This window comes from Myotis davidii, unplaced genomic scaffold (assembly GCF_000327345.1).
Source record: "Myotis davidii unplaced genomic scaffold, ASM32734v1 scaffold204, whole genome shotgun sequence".
NCBI classification, from domain to species: domain Eukaryota; kingdom Metazoa; phylum Chordata; class Mammalia; order Chiroptera; family Vespertilionidae; genus Myotis; species Myotis davidii.
Genome location: NW_006299715.1, coordinates 6,886,974 through 6,903,128, shown reverse-complemented (window position 1 = coordinate 6,903,128; position 16,155 = coordinate 6,886,974). Strand labels below are relative to the sequence as shown.

Sequence of the window (16,155 nt, the reverse complement as noted above, 5' to 3'; positions counted from 1 at the left end):
CCCCAACTTACAGTCCTCACGAAGTTGGCTCTTAACTCACACAAACCCTGTTTTCTTCTACATGTTCAAGTCTGTGATCCACCTGGAATGTCAAAATTTGCATTTCTTTGTTTTACCCTCTGACTCTTCATTCTGGCATCCGCTTTGAGAAATTACCTCTATTAACACCAAGTGTGATTTAATCCTAACCCGAGGATATTTTTCCATTGATTTTTTCAGAGAGTGGGGGAGGGAGAAGCAGAAACACCATGAGACACACATTGGTTGGTTGCCCCCCACATGCTCCTGACCAGGACCGGGAGCCTGCAACCCAGGTACATGCCCTTGACGGGAATCAAACCCAGGACCCGTCATTCTGCAGGCTGATGCTCTACCCACTGAGCCAAATCTGCAAAGGCAACAGCAAGTGTGATTTAAATGAACTATTTATTAAGGTCTGGTAGACTCAACAAAACCTAAAATGGGCTCGCCAGTTTTCTATATGGAGCACATAGTTGGAAAACGGCAGTAGTTAGAGGGAAAATGGTGTGCGGCAGGTCCTCGAATAACATCATTTCAGACAGTGTTGTTCATGTTCGTTCAACATCGTTCTGTTAAATGTCATTCATTCAACGTTTTGTTATAATGTTGATATGCCATAGGGATTAACTCTTGTTTATATCAATTAGCTTATGGTAGAATTGGTTTCCTGTACATCATTTCGCTTCATCACAGGAACTATCGGTGATGTTGGGAGTTTGCTGTACTTGCCTTGCAAATATGCTGAGTTTAATCCCGCTGTTTCTCCCTTACAGGATGAAAACATAATGCGCTCCATGCAGCTCTTTGAAAATGTGATTTAACTTGTCAGATACATCCTCAAATGTGAATGATCCTACCACACGAGTGGGAGCTGCCACTTTTAGCATAGACTGCTCAGCTGGACACTGAGGCATATTATGCAAACCAGCTTTGTTTTCATATGAAACAGTCCCCAAAAGATTTGAGTTCTCCACTTTTAAATTTGCATCCTTTTCATAATGCAAATTTCATGGGATGGTCTAAGTCATTTCACACCCTGTGGATATTCAAAAGTAATAGAATCTGGCATATAGTTTTATCGATACTTTAGCCATGGATTATTGAGGCTTTCACATTATCAGTGACTTTAAAATGTTTTCTGCTACTCATTTGTATGTACTCAACCCCAGGATTTTTAAATGGTTTTCTAAAATGTTGGCATCTGCATTTAATTTCCAGAAATTAATTTTCGTGTTTGTGTGCTATAATTCCACTATATACTTAAGTGAACAAAACTACCAAGATTTAAGAAAGCAACAGTCACAGTTCCTATGGATTTGCTGCCTTCTGTTAAAGACATTTATCTGGCTGTTTTCTAAATAATATGAAACAAATTAGTTGATCACCAGATGTTCACATATGCCTAATAGCTTATTTAATAAGCATTTCTTAATTTTTCATAAATACTTACCAAGCCAAGGCCTACATGATGTTTATAATTTTGGATTTGCTTAATTCAACAAGTTGATGTTTATTCTATTGTCACTAAGTGGAAGCCCAAGAAGGTGGAAGACAGTGAGGGTGTTTATAGGTATATGTGAAGGGTCAGACATCTGTCCTCCATTCCCCGGTAATGCCAACGAGTAATTTTAATCGCACCAAAAGCCTATTGCATCTTCTCCCTGGACTCCCTCACAGCACCTTTATGTTACATGCCATCAGGGCAAAGAAACCTGACCACTCCAACGTGTGCTAGGAAGGAACAGCAAGCAGAAGTCACTTTGAAAGCACCAGTGATTCCATGATAGCCAGAACTCCAATTCCAAAATTTAGTTGAAAATGCATATCAAGTGCTAAGCTACTCATTTGGAAGGTGTTATGATTTAGCTTATCATACAACTCCAATAGTTCAGATTCTTTTTCACACTCTCAAGCCAAAACTGTAAAAGTTGCCATAACATTACTAAAGATACACACACCTTCCCTGTTTTGCAGAAATATCACAAAGACCAAGAGGTTACTGTAGGAGGAAACTTGCAACTGTCTTTGCAACAATAAATCAGGTATCTATTCTGGTGTAGAGATAGGATGTGGAAAGCTGCCCTGCTATCACCAGTGTAGAATTAAGAGTAGTACAATACATGTACACTGAAACTCGCCATCGCGTATTTGTGTAAACTCAATGTGCACATTTTGTATTTCAAAAAGAGAAAATAAAGCAAATAAAATGTTTATAACTCTACTGTAGCTTATAGGTCTTTATTCCAACAAATTTTAAAATTACTAGATTAACAATATTTTTGCTTATGGCATTTTCTAGATTGTCGAAATCTTTAGCTTGGGTGGCGCTGAGTGCAATGTGGGAGAGTAAGAGAGGGACCAGGGCAGGCAGATGTTGTAGCTAATATTACCTGAGGATGTGACAAATGCGACCTGAGGAAAGCGTGTACCAGGCAGGGACCCAGGAAGCACACAGGATCCAAAGGACGACGAGCACTTCTGCAGCTATGATGCTTCAGAAATTATCTGCATTCTTTTCCATTATAGCTGGAGACTAGTTAAAGCGAGACTGCAAAGAGGTCACTCAGGTACTGGTTTCCTCTGATGCTTCTGGAATATGACATCGCTGCCCCTATATAAGAGTGACCCCTCACGCCCCCCTTCGGAAATATCAGTCAGCTTGGATTAGGTGCGACGACTCGTTTCAATGCGCTCCCTTCTTGCCTCGAGGGGGAAAGTCTTAATCTCGTTTTCTATTTCTCTTCTACTCCTTCTTCTCATAGATGATGCAGAGTCAGCTTCCACTACATCAACACCCAGGACGACGCCTGTAAATTTCAAAAGGCTTTTAAATTTAATCAATTCAACATAAGCAAGCACAACAAAATCTCTGACTACATAGACGGATCATTTTACTTTCTGAATCTCTTCATGTACTGAATTCAGACTATGAAATACAAAAATAACATTTGCTTAAATACAATTGACACCTAAAGTTTAGGTAGTTTTAATGAGTTGTAATAAATAACATACTTATAACAGAATTTACACATTTAAAAAAAATCCTTTACTCTGGATATTTCGGAAGCATTCTACATTATAAAAGACATATTTACAAACAATAATTAATAGTGAATTCACAAAGGTCCACTATTTTAAATTTCCATAGTCTTAATATGAAATCCAAAAATGGCAAAATGTCTAGAAGTAAATATACAGCTACAAACTGATTGCAAAAGGGCTATTATAAACAAAAGGCACTGGAAAATAAATACAAACGCTTATACCATAAACCAGTGATGGCGAACCTATGACACGCGTGTCTGAGGTGACACGTGAACTCATTTTTTTGGTTGATTTTTTTCTTTGTTAAATGGCATTTAAATATATAAAATAAATATCAAAAATATAAGTCTTTGTTTTACTATGGTTGCAAATATCAAAAAATTTCTATATATGACACGGCACCAGAGTTAAGTTAGGGTTTTTCAAAATGCTGACACACCGAGCTCAAAAGGTTCGCCATCACTGCCACGAACCCAATAATGGTTGTTGACACAAACCATAGAAATATGAAAAATAAACCCCACAAAACTGTCCTATTATAGAACCTTTTAAATTCCTTTCCATTATTAACCATTCTTTTTGTTGTGGAATAACTTACTATGATTCAGTGGAATTGTACATATTCATCGGAAACTAGTAAATAATGAATGGTGGCTGTGATTTACAAAAGAATAGCCTGCAGTGAACTGAGAAGGTCTCACAGGTATCCACGGCCAGTGTGGAACACCTGTCACCAGGCAGTAAGATTTCTGTCAGCTCCCTTCTTCAACAACATATGGAGCAATATGTTGGAATTTTAGCTTTGATGATGATAAGGCTTCCCTGTCAACAGAAAAAAAAAAAGCCCTGTTAATATCATGTAGGCTTCCCCTAATAGTATAATAGTATTACATTTCCAAAAGCACGTCTCAAAAAGTATCCAAAACTCAAATAAACGAAATGGGATATGAATTGGATGATGAAATGAGAAGTGAAACCTTTTTCTGAGTTAAATAAACTGTAGGTTATCTCTTACTGTTTTTTAAAAATATGTAACCATAGTAGTTAGGAATCAGACCACCAGCATGAATTCAGTCACTTCCTGTCAAATCCGGAGTAGTGATATCTCTGTGGCTCAGATTCTAGATCTTTTGAGGGGGATTAACAACCAAACCTTCCCCTGAGGGGTGTAGTACAGATTAAATGAGTTTAATGTCTAAAAAGTACTCAATAAAATACCCGCATGTAATATGTTCCCACATATTCAATAAAGATAGGTGTGTGTGTATGAAGTATGTACCTAAGACAAATGTGCATATCAACTAGAAAAAAACACAAATCAAGCTCAGAATGAACCAAGCTCAATTTAAGGGGGGTTGTAAATGGATTAGTTATAAGAAAATGACACTGTGACTATCTGTAGCTTATATTTTTGTTTCCCCAGAAGTTGAGTCTTTCCATTGTTGTGATATTGGCAGGCCCTAAGAAGTGAGAAACTACCACACTGAGAAAATTCTTTTTTTAAAGACTCATCTCTAAATATTTAAATAAAGAGAAAGAAAAATAAACCTTTACATTTTAGAAGGGAAAGAAGAGCATCCACTATTTTCATGAACTAGGAAGTATCCAAAGCAAGTACAACAGTCATCAAGCCAAGGGAAACTCTTTGATATGTGATAATAGGCTATGTAATAATTGATGGAATTGTAAAAGGACATTGCAAATACATCAATTACTATTAAATTATGTAAGATATTATGACTTCAAAATCTTTGTTTATTCAGGATGTGTGAAAACCACCTGTGCAGAGTTTCAGACTGAAAAGCTGTGCCATCATTAGTAAGCATCTGTTTATAAGAGATTCATTTCCCATTCCAGTTCTCAGAGCAGCAAACACATTTGCAAGCAATATGAATTTCTTTTCGGCTGAGGATGGACACACGGTTGGCTAGGGGATGGTTTTGTGCATCACCAGAAAGGGTCTGAATGCTAATCCTCTGCCTGGGACCCACATACAACAAAGAAAGCCTTGGGAATTACTTCCTCCTCACAAACTTTATTTGAGGCATTCATTGTGCAAAGAATATCTTCAATTTAAAAAGACACTGAAATTGGTCAAATTGAGTAATTTAGGCAAAGCTAAACTAAAACATCTGCCATTTTAAACTATATGGTCATACAAATTTCTTTATAATTAATTCCTTTTGAACGTACCTAGAATGAAACTAAGTTGTGCAATGTTAAGATAATCACATGCAACTCTATTCATTAAGCTCTGATTAAATACAAGCTCCAAATCAAGATGGGAACACTGCTTTATGGAAATATTTCCAAGATTAGATTATCTGAACATTTCTTTCAAAAGATGAAAATTCAACCTAGTTATTTGATACCACACAGATAATGAAATCCCCTACTTCTCTCCAGTTAAAATAATTAACTGAGTCAGCCCTGTGTGCTGCACACACACGTGGTCACGTTCCAGCAAGCATGTGCTTGCAGACATAATATCAAAGCCATCTGGAAATCTCATTTCAATCTTTGATTGTGGGCAAATTATAAATTTTTTAGACAGAAAAGATGGCAAATAAAAGGAAAAGTACTCTTTCTTCAATGGGTTCTCTACATTGATCCTTCTGTTTTATGAAATTTTAAATGGTCAAAGCAAAAACATCCCAAATAAAGCAAACAAGCTGTAGAGCTGCCCCACACGAGTGCCACTCAGTAAGCACCGCGGAAGTGCACAGGCCCTGTGTTCGCACAACCCGGGCCGGAATCCCAGTGCTCAGAACCTGCGACCCAGAAAGACAGACACTCAGGGCCCTCACATGGAGACAGTACTATCAGCTCCACATGGTTACTTGCCAATGAAGAGGTAATACATTATACAGTCAAATTGGCAATATGACTAAAGGTAAGAAACGATCAGACTGAAGTAAGATTGTCCTGAACTCACACTTCCACCATGCTGCTCCAGCTTCTGCAATGCATTCGTGATCGGCTCTTTGAACTTCTTGTCCCTTAGTCTCTTGAATAGCTTTAAAAATAAGATTGGGGGAAGGAAATGATTTTAAAAAGTAGTAATATTCACCTTAAGCATAAGTAAAGCTTCACTAAAAAGTAGGCTAATTAGAAATGTCACTGAGTCTTTATCTATACTAATAAGAGGGTAATGTGCTAATTAGACCAGACATCGTTCCAGACAAAGCCATGGTGGCGGGGCCAAGGCAGAGGCAGTTAGGGGTGGTCAGGCCGGCAGGGGAGTGCAGTTAGGGCGATCAGGCTGGCAGGGGAGAGCAGTTAGGGCAAGCAAGCGGTTAGGAGCCAGCAGTCCCGGATTGCAAGAGGGATCTCCCCTGAGGAGTCCGGGATTAGAGAGGGTGCAGGCCGGGCTGAGGGACAACCCTCCCCCCCCGGCTCCCGTGTACAAATTTTGTGCACCGGGCCTCTAGTTGCATAATAAGTACAAACAGTACAAACACTTGTTTTAGGCTTCTTTCAGGAAATATCGAAATAGATGCCACTCTGTTTGCTGGGGCAATAAATCAATTCATTTAATTATTTCAAACTAGTAGCCCATTGCGCAATATTGCGCAGTAGGCTGCCCACTGCTTCTGCGGGAGCTGGCAGGAACCGCTGTGCACCGCCTGGAGCTGCGCTGCTTCCACCAGAGGCAGGAGGGAGCTGCACTGATTCTGTGGGAGGTGGGAGGGAGTCACGCCACTTCTGCTGGAGCATGGAGGGACTTGTGCAGATTCCGTGGGAGGCAGAAGGGACCCACGCTGCTTCTGCGGGAGGCAGGCCCGCCGTCTCCTCTCCGGGTCTGCGCTCAGCAGCAGAGGCTGCAGACCAGCCCCATCCCTGTCCGTGTCTGTTCCGGCTGGAGCCGCTTCCAAGCCTTTGCGGCCCCAGCCGGAGCCGCCTCCAAGGCTTCGTGATCAGGATCACAGGCCACAGGCAAGGAGGCTCCTGGGTCCCGGGGGTGCCGTTTTGCCTGCAGCCTGACTTTCCGATCGTGATCACCGGCTGGGGGCGGGCAAAGGCGCCCCGGTTCTCCGACCTAGGGCTGGGGGGCAAGGCAAAGGCCTCCTGGCTCTTGCCTAATGCCTGGGTTTCCGATCACCGTTCTTCTGTCCTTCCCCTTTCGCCTCCCATCATTGCACCTATGTATGCAAATTAACTGCCATCTTTGTTGGCAGTTAACCGCCATCTTTCTTGGTGGGAAGTGTAGCGAAGGTATGGTCAATTACCCTGTTTGTCTTTTATTAGATAGGATAATACCAATCCTACACAATATGCTACAATATGGTATTGAGAGTAAGTTTTCTATGAAATTGCGTATTTTTCCATTTGGTAATTTGCAAGAGCATTTGGAGAACTATGATGAAAAGCAAGCCTCTAAACACATGTGCTTCCAATAGTAAAGACTGGAAGAGACAAGAAAGACAGCATCTACATGACTAACTCTAACAGTGAGAGGGGAGTCAGACTAGAAACCACAAGAGCATGTGTCCCTAGGTGTGTCCAGAATGGGCCTCTGACTGCAGGTAGAACTGACTGCAGGGGAGAGTCCAGGTGAGAGAGGAGAGAATCACAGAGCAAAGAGGGAAATCACACAATGCAAACCTGTAACTGTGCTCCCCCCAATGCCTGCAGTACTCATGCAGAGCCTGAACCCTTTATTTCAACCTCCCCAGTAAATAAAACTTTCAATACATTTCAACTGACTACTGTATTGATTTTACTCAATTATTTTGAATAACATGTTGAGTTTTAACCTGTATTGATTTTACCTGAGTTTTAGTATCTCCCAGGTAGGTGGGTCCAAGGAAAAACAATGGAACTATAATCCACATGGATGCCTCAGCTCTGAACTAGAGAGATGCACGCAGACATCCTAGCTGTGGGTTATCCCAGACAGGACTTGAATCTCTGTATCAGTAAAGGACTACCTGCCTAAGGAAAGGTTTGGCCTTGCCCTTGCTCCTGAATGGTAACCTCTAAGCCGTTGGAATATCCTGCCAGGTAAGACGATGGCATAGGCTATCACATCAGATAGTCTGGGTCTGTAATGTGATCTGCGTGGGGACTGTAGGCCACAGGGTGTCAGCTCAACTTAGGGAGAGACTAGAGACTAAGGTCAACCATGCAGGGAGTCCATCATGCCTGTGGACAGACCCCCGTGAGAACCCTGGACACCAAGGCTCAGGGGAGCGTCCCCAGCTGGCATACTCCATGCGCGCTGCCACTCGCCCTGTGTGCGCGACTCCACTGAGAGGAAGCTCCCCCCGGCCTGGCCCGGATCCTGCTCTTCGCGGCTCCTCCCTTTGTGGATGTCAATCTGTGTCCTCTCAGTAATAAACTAACAGCGAATAACAGATTTTCTGAGCAACATGAGTCCTATCTGCAAATTGTTCAACCTAAGGGTTGTCTTGGGACTTCCTGAACTGCAGTGTCCCAGTGTGTAACTGCGATAAGAATTAAACTACATGCAACAGGAAAATGTCTCATCCTGAGTGCTAGACTCACCAAAATGCTGACAAAACTAAAAGGTAACAAATACAGCTTTGGCAACATACAATTACACAAGAGGGTGGATAAACTCTGTTTATACTAGTGCTTCTTAGCTATTCAACACGGGCATGATCCCACTACATTGCTCATTAATTTGAGTGCACTGCAACCCTAAATTCTGCTCATGTGGGTGCTTTCCATCGAAAATGTTTAAAGGGCACACTCTCCTTAGTAAAATGTTTTATGAACCACTACAATGATTTCGGTTAGGATGATGAGTTTTTTGGTTTTCTTTTTTTGTTGAGGTTTTGAATCATTTGACACCATTACATTATGAAGAGATACGGATGGTGCATGATACACACTCACAGCTGCTCTCTAATTTTTTCAGTACTCACACTGGTAAGCAGATGTTTCAGGTGGTCATTCAGAGAAGGACCAACGACGGCACTTAACTGCACGAGAGCATTCAGTCCTCTTTCAAACACTTCATCATCTGAATGGGCCTGTGGAGTGTTAGTTGGTCAGGAGTATAGGGATAGGAAGGGAAAGAAGAGAAAAGGAAGGAGATGTTAGGAGAAAGGAGAAGCCGGGGGAGAAAAAAAGAGAGTGACTATTCAAATTAGATGATAATCAACCAAACCCAGAATTTAAAGAATAGCCTTTAATGCAGGATATGTAGAATAACACACAAATCTTCAGCTTGACTGAAACATTAACTAAGACATATCGCAGCCTGCAGAAAGACTGCTTTGAGGTTCATTACTTTCTCTAATTACTCAAAATGTCCCATTTTATTTTTAGTACATTCTATTAATGGTGTTTGCAAGTAAGTAATCATCTGGCCCTGAAGAACAGTGACCTAATTCTGCATACACATCAAAATCACAGGTAAAAGGCTAATGTGCATATAATTTGGAAGACATAAAATACCTTAAATGCACCAGAGAAAGTCCAAAGAATAAAGCACATACCAGAGCCGCCTTCAGCACAGGACTCAGTCTAGGAAGCAAAGGCACAGCTTTTTCAGGAGCATCTCGTACCAAGAGCAATTCTCTAAAACCCTCCTTTGAAACAAAGGTGTAGGGATGTCTAGTCTCTCTCAGACCCTGCCAAAGGCAAAACAAACAAAAACCCCACATGATTTATGCTAATAAGAAAAACTGAATCCTTACTCGTGTAAATGAAAATCAAGTTTATTATTGTTTTCCTAATTATGATATATAATTTCAGTAATTACATTTTTAATTAAACAGATAAATTGTGGAATAAAAGATATATATATAAGACAGAAAGGATCTCTATATACAGGAAGGAAGAAGGAAGAAAGGAAGGGAGAGAAGGAGGGAGTCAAGAAGGGAGGGAAGGAGGGAGGGAGGGAGGGAGGGAGGGAAGGAGTAAAGAAAAGTAGTAAGAAAAACAGAAAAATAAGGAAAGAGAGGAGAGGCAAACAATATATCGGGAATTTTAAAAAAGGAAAGAAAGGCAGGGAGAAAAGAGAGAAAAGGGGGAGGGAGAGGAAAGATAAACAAAAAGAAATAAAGAGGAAAAGGAAGAGAAAAACTGACTAGGATTCTAAATGCATTTTGCACAAACTCCTCAACACTGCCTGAAAGCAGTGAGTTAGTCTACAATGTGTGTTTATAAATACCACTTTATGGATGCACCCGTTACCATGATTTTACGATTTGTTTTCCTGACACAGATGTTAAATAATACAAAAGAACCTATCTGAAGTTTTTAAAAAAAAATCTATGAAAACATCTCCATGATGTGTTACTTAGGATGTACAAGTAGGCAAAATCCTGGAGAATTCTACAAAATAACATTAAATAGTTAATATGAGTTTCCTAAGAAATAGAGTGTTAAATAGGACTGGCTGTACAGAGAGACCAACTATTCATTGTTCTCTTACATAGCTATTTTTAAACCAGTGATGTTCTCTTAATTTGACTAGTTCAACAAAAATCTTCCTCCACGTTATGATTTTAAGTACTTTTATACTTTAAGTATGAATATTTCAACCACTTACCTACAAATCCCTGTGTAGACTAATCTCATGTTTATAAAGCTAATTAATTAGTTTCTAATAATCACACGCCAATTATATTTAGTTCCTAAGAGAGTGTAGTATTTTAATGCCTATTGTCTTGCTCTGATTTCAAAAGTAAAGAATGAGATTTACTGATGAGTTACAAAGTAACATTTATTGCAACTGTACGAGATTTCCCCCCATGAACACTCAGGAGATGGAGTATTGATTTACCTCGGCTAAAGTAATAAGAAGAGGATCAAAGGAAAGATTTTCAGGAGGAGAGTCCCACTGTAATCTGTGTTTTACTGAACCATGGACCAACCTAAAATATAAAACCAGTGAATGTAACAAGAACAATATCTATATATATAAAAGCCTAATATGCAAATTGCCCCCTCTACCGGGAGTTCAACCAGGAGTTTGACCAGGGAGCGGGGCGGCCGGCCGGCCAACCACCTACAACCCCTTCCCCCAGCCAGCCCAGCCCGACCCCACCTGGGCATGAATTCATGCACTGGGCCTCTAGCAGTTATATAATAAGCAGTGATTATCTAACACAGTGGTTCTCAACCTTCCTAATGCAGCGACCCTTTAATACAGTTCCTCATGTTGTGGTGACCCCCAATTTCATGTTACAAATTGAACATAATTAAAGCATAGTGATTAATCACAAAAACAATATGTAATTATATATGTGTTTTCCGATGGTCTTAGGCGACCCCTGTGAAAGGGTCGTTCGACCCCCAAAGGGGTCGCGACCCACAGGTTGAGAACCACTGATCTAACACATACATATTCTTTTTGGAATATAACTACATTAGCATTATTTTATAACATGTAGGAAACCATGACTTCAAACCTATTATATCTATGGGTACTGCTATTTTGGAATTAAAATTATTTTCTTCAACAATGTCCCAGGATACCAATCCAACAGCCCAAAAGTATAAGTCACCTTTATTTCAACCTCCCTTGTAAATAAAACTTTCAATAAATTTAAACTGAATACCATATTGATCTTACTCAATTATTTTGAATAACATGGTGAGTTATAACCTGTATTGATTTTACCTGCAGGGAATACCACCTTTAGAGTAAACAGCTGCAAATGCAGAAGGGGCTCGTGGCTGTTCACCAAACTGAAATACAATGTGACACACACACAATAAATATGACGATCACCTCCACTTTGTGATATCTAATCAATTTTAATCCTGCTCAGGTCAGAGGCAAACGAACACCCTGACTTTCAAGCCACTTCCAACTTTCCAGTGCATCATTCTACTCAGCACAATTGAGAAAATGTATCAGTTCTTTCGGGACTGAACACACAAACACATTTTCTATATTTTCTTTCACACCTAACTTGTTTCAGAAGGCATGAAGATGCCTGAAACCATACATATAATAAATAAAGCATAGACAAATATAAATATCATAAATATAATAAGATAACATCTTTCCATCCCCTCCCTACTGTAACTGTCTAAAGTGAGAGCAAATGGAGAAGGTGTTAAGTGAGGGAAAGTATATTTGTTTTTAGCCCTCAGCACATTTCCTACTTGTCCTCCAGCTACTTATACATGGTCTGGATGGCCAGAGAACTTGTCATTTTCCAAATGGGCTTTGTCTCCATAAAAATTAAAGCCTTCCATTGGACAGGGTCATAGGTTAGAGCTGGAGACTGAGCGAGACTCTCACAAACATAGGCCCATATACATATGCTTAGATATATAACTTCACTACTTTCAGTTTTGCTATATTATTATCTTAAGAATAGATTAATTCTAGACCTACTCTCAAAGGCAATTTAAGAGATGATCAATCATAACAGTTAAAACAATCACAGCAAAATAGTTCCAATATAATTGATCAGAGGCTTAAAGGCACCAAAAGTAAATAATTTACAATGTGGTACTTTCATTATAATCAAAAGAAACAGTTATTTAAATTACAAAATAGAAACTTATTACAGATAAGTAGCTAAAAACATTTTTAATAATATGCAGTACTTCAGAAATATATATGCTTAAGTTTAGAATTAGTCCTCTTCCCTCTAGTAAAACGTTTTGAGTAAAAATACCTACATGAAATTTCATTAAAATAAAATGTCATAATAAAAGATTCATTTGCAAAGCTCAATCCATAGTAGTAATTCTGTATAGTAATTCACGGCAATAGTAATATTTCATTCATGAAGTTATAATTCCTGCTAAGAAAAATATGTTTTAAAAACTGTTTTCAAGTAAGAATCATATCAGATAAAGAAATTAACTGGAAAAGTGTTGCTTACATTGGGGAAAAACTTAAGGCTGCAAATTCCCTCAATTAAATATGGGGAAAAGGAAGCAACAGCAAGAAGATATCAGAGCATTCTTCAGGGTTTCCATTTCCTGGCCACTGTGCAGGTTACAGAGAGAAGCAAAGGAACACAGATGCTCAAACTACTTTTTGTTTTTCTTTTTTGAGTCAGATCATTTCCTGTGCCCTTGGATATTTCATTAGATCCTTGCTTAGGTATTTGCTATGTTTTGCCTGCTGTCAAAATCGGAGTATCAGCTATCCTCATAATCCCTCTCAAGGGCTGAAACCACTATCAGAATACCCTCTGCAAGGTTGTGCCCAACACCTGGAGGTGTTGCACAGGTGTGTCCACTTTTGGATACTTCACAGATCTATACACAATTATGTACTTTTATGTGCCTAAATCTCATGTTTGTTAAATTGCTGTGAAAAGGCAAAAGGAGGCTAGTATTATAGTTAGGATTTCTGGTGGAGCAAATTTATAGACCACAGAAAAATGGCTAGAGACCTTTACGAAACTATGGAAGCATATAATTCATCCTGTGGCAATTAAGTATAAGTTTATTCATTGGTAGCAGGAAGTCAAATAACCATAGCAATTTATTTTATATTCTAAAAACTCATCCACGAATGAGACAGAAGAGACCAAAACTGGTTAATAACAACTGTACACCTTTTCACCTCCACTCCCACATCCTCTCCATTCTTCGCCATCATTATCATATGCCCTTCCTTCAGCACTGCCTCAAAACTAACAAAAGAGACTTAAGACAGAATTCAAATGGTTCAATAGTGTGCTAAGTACATACTACTTAGAAAAACTGAGTCGGGAATCTCTTTTGAACTTACCGGGTTAATTGTTTTAGGGTTAAGTTTATCACTTGGTCGAGGGTGGACTTTTATTGCAGCATCTGGAGAGCTGGCTGACGATGAGGATGAGGATTTGCTTCGTTGAACTGTAGGCCTAGGCTTTCTCCGTGGACTTGATGATGTCCTTTGATCATCATTACCTAGAAAAAAAAACCCAGAAAAAAAAGAAAGGTGAAAACTATAGAGGTGTCATGAATATAAAGTTCACCTCTTCCTTTAAAAAGCGATGCTGGGTACCTCTCGCTCTGTTTCTCAACTGTGTGTCTCCATGGCACTCCGATTTCCGCATTGCTTCCCGTCACTCCTGCAGTTACAGGAAAACTTGATGTCACAAATTTTTAAGGCAGGAAATTCACTAACAATATAAAGACTAAACCAGAATAGAGTAGAAAATACAGTAAAAGACATACAGAAAACTTATGGTAAGGAGCAAAATACCTGGAGAGACTAGTGAGACTAATATTATATCAATTTCAATAATATCAGTAACAGCAAATTAAAGACAAGCTATAAAACATAATGTATAAAAGCAAACATTTTTTTCATTCAAATTATCAAAATACATTGTTAGATACTCCATCACCATCTTCTAGTCATATGTAGGCAACATGGACTAGGTTTTTGAAAGGAGTAGCTGGCACCTGCCCTACGGTCTCCATCTTCTCTGGTTTCTAAATTTCTAAAGTTCCAAAGTCAACACCTGTACATCATGTCCTACTTTTCCAATGATGTAAGGAACTCTCCTACTCAAGGTACCACAAGCTCCTTACACTGAAAATAACCAAACCAGAGGTTACCACACACATTTAATTATAAATCCCTTGTTAATTCAAGGTACCACCAGTTTTCCGGTCCATCGGGCGGAAAAATGTAGATGGTTGCTGCTTCTTTTTCCTTTGCTTCCTACACTCGGCCCGACAGATGTGTTCAGCATGGTGTAACGAGGTAGGAAGCGCACTGGGCTCGGGTCTCGGTTTGCATCTCATCTCTACCGATCATGAGGTTTATGAATTCAGGCAGAGTGAGTGTTTAACCTCCCTCAGCTTGGCTTCCTAACCTACTGAAAGGGAGAATCAAATCAAGCCGATCAAGGCTGTTGTTGAATAAATATGATCAGATATCAAGCTGCTCACCAGCACAGGGTGGTTCACCTCTCCCTCTTCCATATTTCCTTCTTTTCTGTTAATGAAAGAGGTCTGGTTCATAGCCCATGATTTCCTCATTCACCAAATGATGTCTAAATTTAAATCTCTACAGAGGAATCTTCCACCACACACACCCGGGCTCATATACCCAAGTGCCTGCTAGTATATTTCTAGGCCGAGCTTCAATCTCAAGTTCCTTCCTATTTCTACTTGATTACTCCCCCTCTCCCTTGCATGACTCTCCAATTATGCTTCATTCATCTTATGCTCAATCACCCTTTTGAGTGCTTTTTCATTAAGTAACATGAAGAGAGTGGTGTTAAGGTGTTAATATTGGAAGGAAGTGAAAAATATAAGAATTGCTTAGTTTTATAAATGGTACAAGATCTCTGTTCTTGCTCTGGCCGGTTTGGCTCAGTGGATAGAGCGTCGGCCTGCGGACTCAAGGATCCCGGGTTCGATTCCGGTCAAGGGCATGTACCTTGGTTGCGGGCACATCCCCAGTGGGGGGTGTGCGGGAGGCAGTTGATCGATGTTTCTGATTCTCTATCCCTCTCCCTTCCTCTCTGTAAAAAATCAATAAAATATATGTATTTTTTTAAAAAGATCTCCGTTCTTTTATAAAACAATATAAAGATTTTAAATAGATTCTAGAACCCACAATCCACTTAACCAGAGCACCCAAACTATGTCACAATGCCAGAGAACAAAGAAGTAGGGCTCCACTGGAGGGCCCTCACTGTTCCCTTGGGTTTCCTTAGCTCTGCAGGTAATTCAGAGGCTGCTGGCACCTGTGTCCACGCAAGGAAAGCACACTTCCCCCGCCTCCCCACACACCCATTGATTAGCTCATACATCCTATCTCTTTCTCTACCTGCACTTTTTTCGACACCCCGCTCTGAGACCACTGCACAAAACTGCTTGCTAAATTCTCAGGGGCAGACGCCACGTTATTTCCTATTCCCTAATTTTCATAAAGTTCCAAAAATGAAAATAGGCACCCCAACTAAAGAAGACGCTATGTTCCATCTCTGAGGTTCCTTAAATCCCACGGCGCAGAGACAGAGCCCAATATCCATCTTTCTCAACCCCCTTTTACCATAAGGCAAACCAAAGAGCCCGTATTAAGGATCTTAAAATTCGCTTTCCAATGCCTTGGCCTCTTCTCCTCCAATACCACACATCTATTAGTACCTAAGACCAAATCGGGGCCAGGGCGTTGTCCAAGTTGGAAAATGAAGG

General features: G+C 39.9%; 2 protein-coding genes across 7 annotated transcripts in view; one reads left to right on the top strand and one right to left on the bottom strand.

The window, feature by feature from the left end:
• The window catches only part of KCNIP4 (potassium voltage-gated channel interacting protein 4), a 460,104-nt gene extending 457,862 nt beyond the window's left edge, over nucleotides 1–2,242 (top strand). For all 3 annotated transcript variants that reach the window (XM_006775861.2, XM_006775858.2, XM_006775863.2), the window contains exon 8: nucleotides 795–2,242. In XM_006775861.2, coding sequence (XP_006775924.1) covers nucleotides 795–842 — 48 coding nt within the window. In that variant the 3' untranslated portion in view covers nucleotides 843–2,242. The remainder of the gene's footprint in view (nucleotides 1–794) is intronic.
• The window catches only part of PACRGL (PARK2 co-regulated like), a 14,228-nt gene continuing 313 nt past the window's right edge, over nucleotides 2,241–16,155 (bottom strand). The window contains exons 1-10 of one of the 4 annotated variants that reach the window (XM_006775857.2): nucleotides 16,108–16,131; nucleotides 14,006–14,072; nucleotides 13,748–13,908; nucleotides 11,666–11,733; nucleotides 10,826–10,916; nucleotides 9,534–9,668; nucleotides 8,958–9,065; nucleotides 6,002–6,082; nucleotides 3,665–3,888; nucleotides 2,241–2,828 (exon numbers count right to left, since the gene is read on the bottom strand). In XM_006775857.2, coding sequence (XP_006775920.1) covers nucleotides 3,832–3,888; nucleotides 6,002–6,082; nucleotides 8,958–9,065; nucleotides 9,534–9,668; nucleotides 10,826–10,916; nucleotides 11,666–11,733; nucleotides 13,748–13,908; nucleotides 14,006–14,057 — 753 coding nt within the window. In that variant the 5' untranslated portion in view covers nucleotides 14,058–14,072; nucleotides 16,108–16,131 and the 3' untranslated portion in view covers nucleotides 2,241–2,828; nucleotides 3,665–3,831. Of the gene's footprint in view, nucleotides 2,829–3,664; nucleotides 3,889–6,001; nucleotides 6,083–8,957; nucleotides 9,066–9,533; nucleotides 9,669–10,825; nucleotides 10,917–11,665; nucleotides 11,734–13,747; nucleotides 13,909–14,005; nucleotides 14,073–14,901; nucleotides 14,977–16,107; nucleotides 16,132–16,155 lie in introns of those variants that run through there. The other 3 variants (XM_006775856.2, XM_006775855.2, XM_015571842.1) reach the window with 3 other exon arrangements.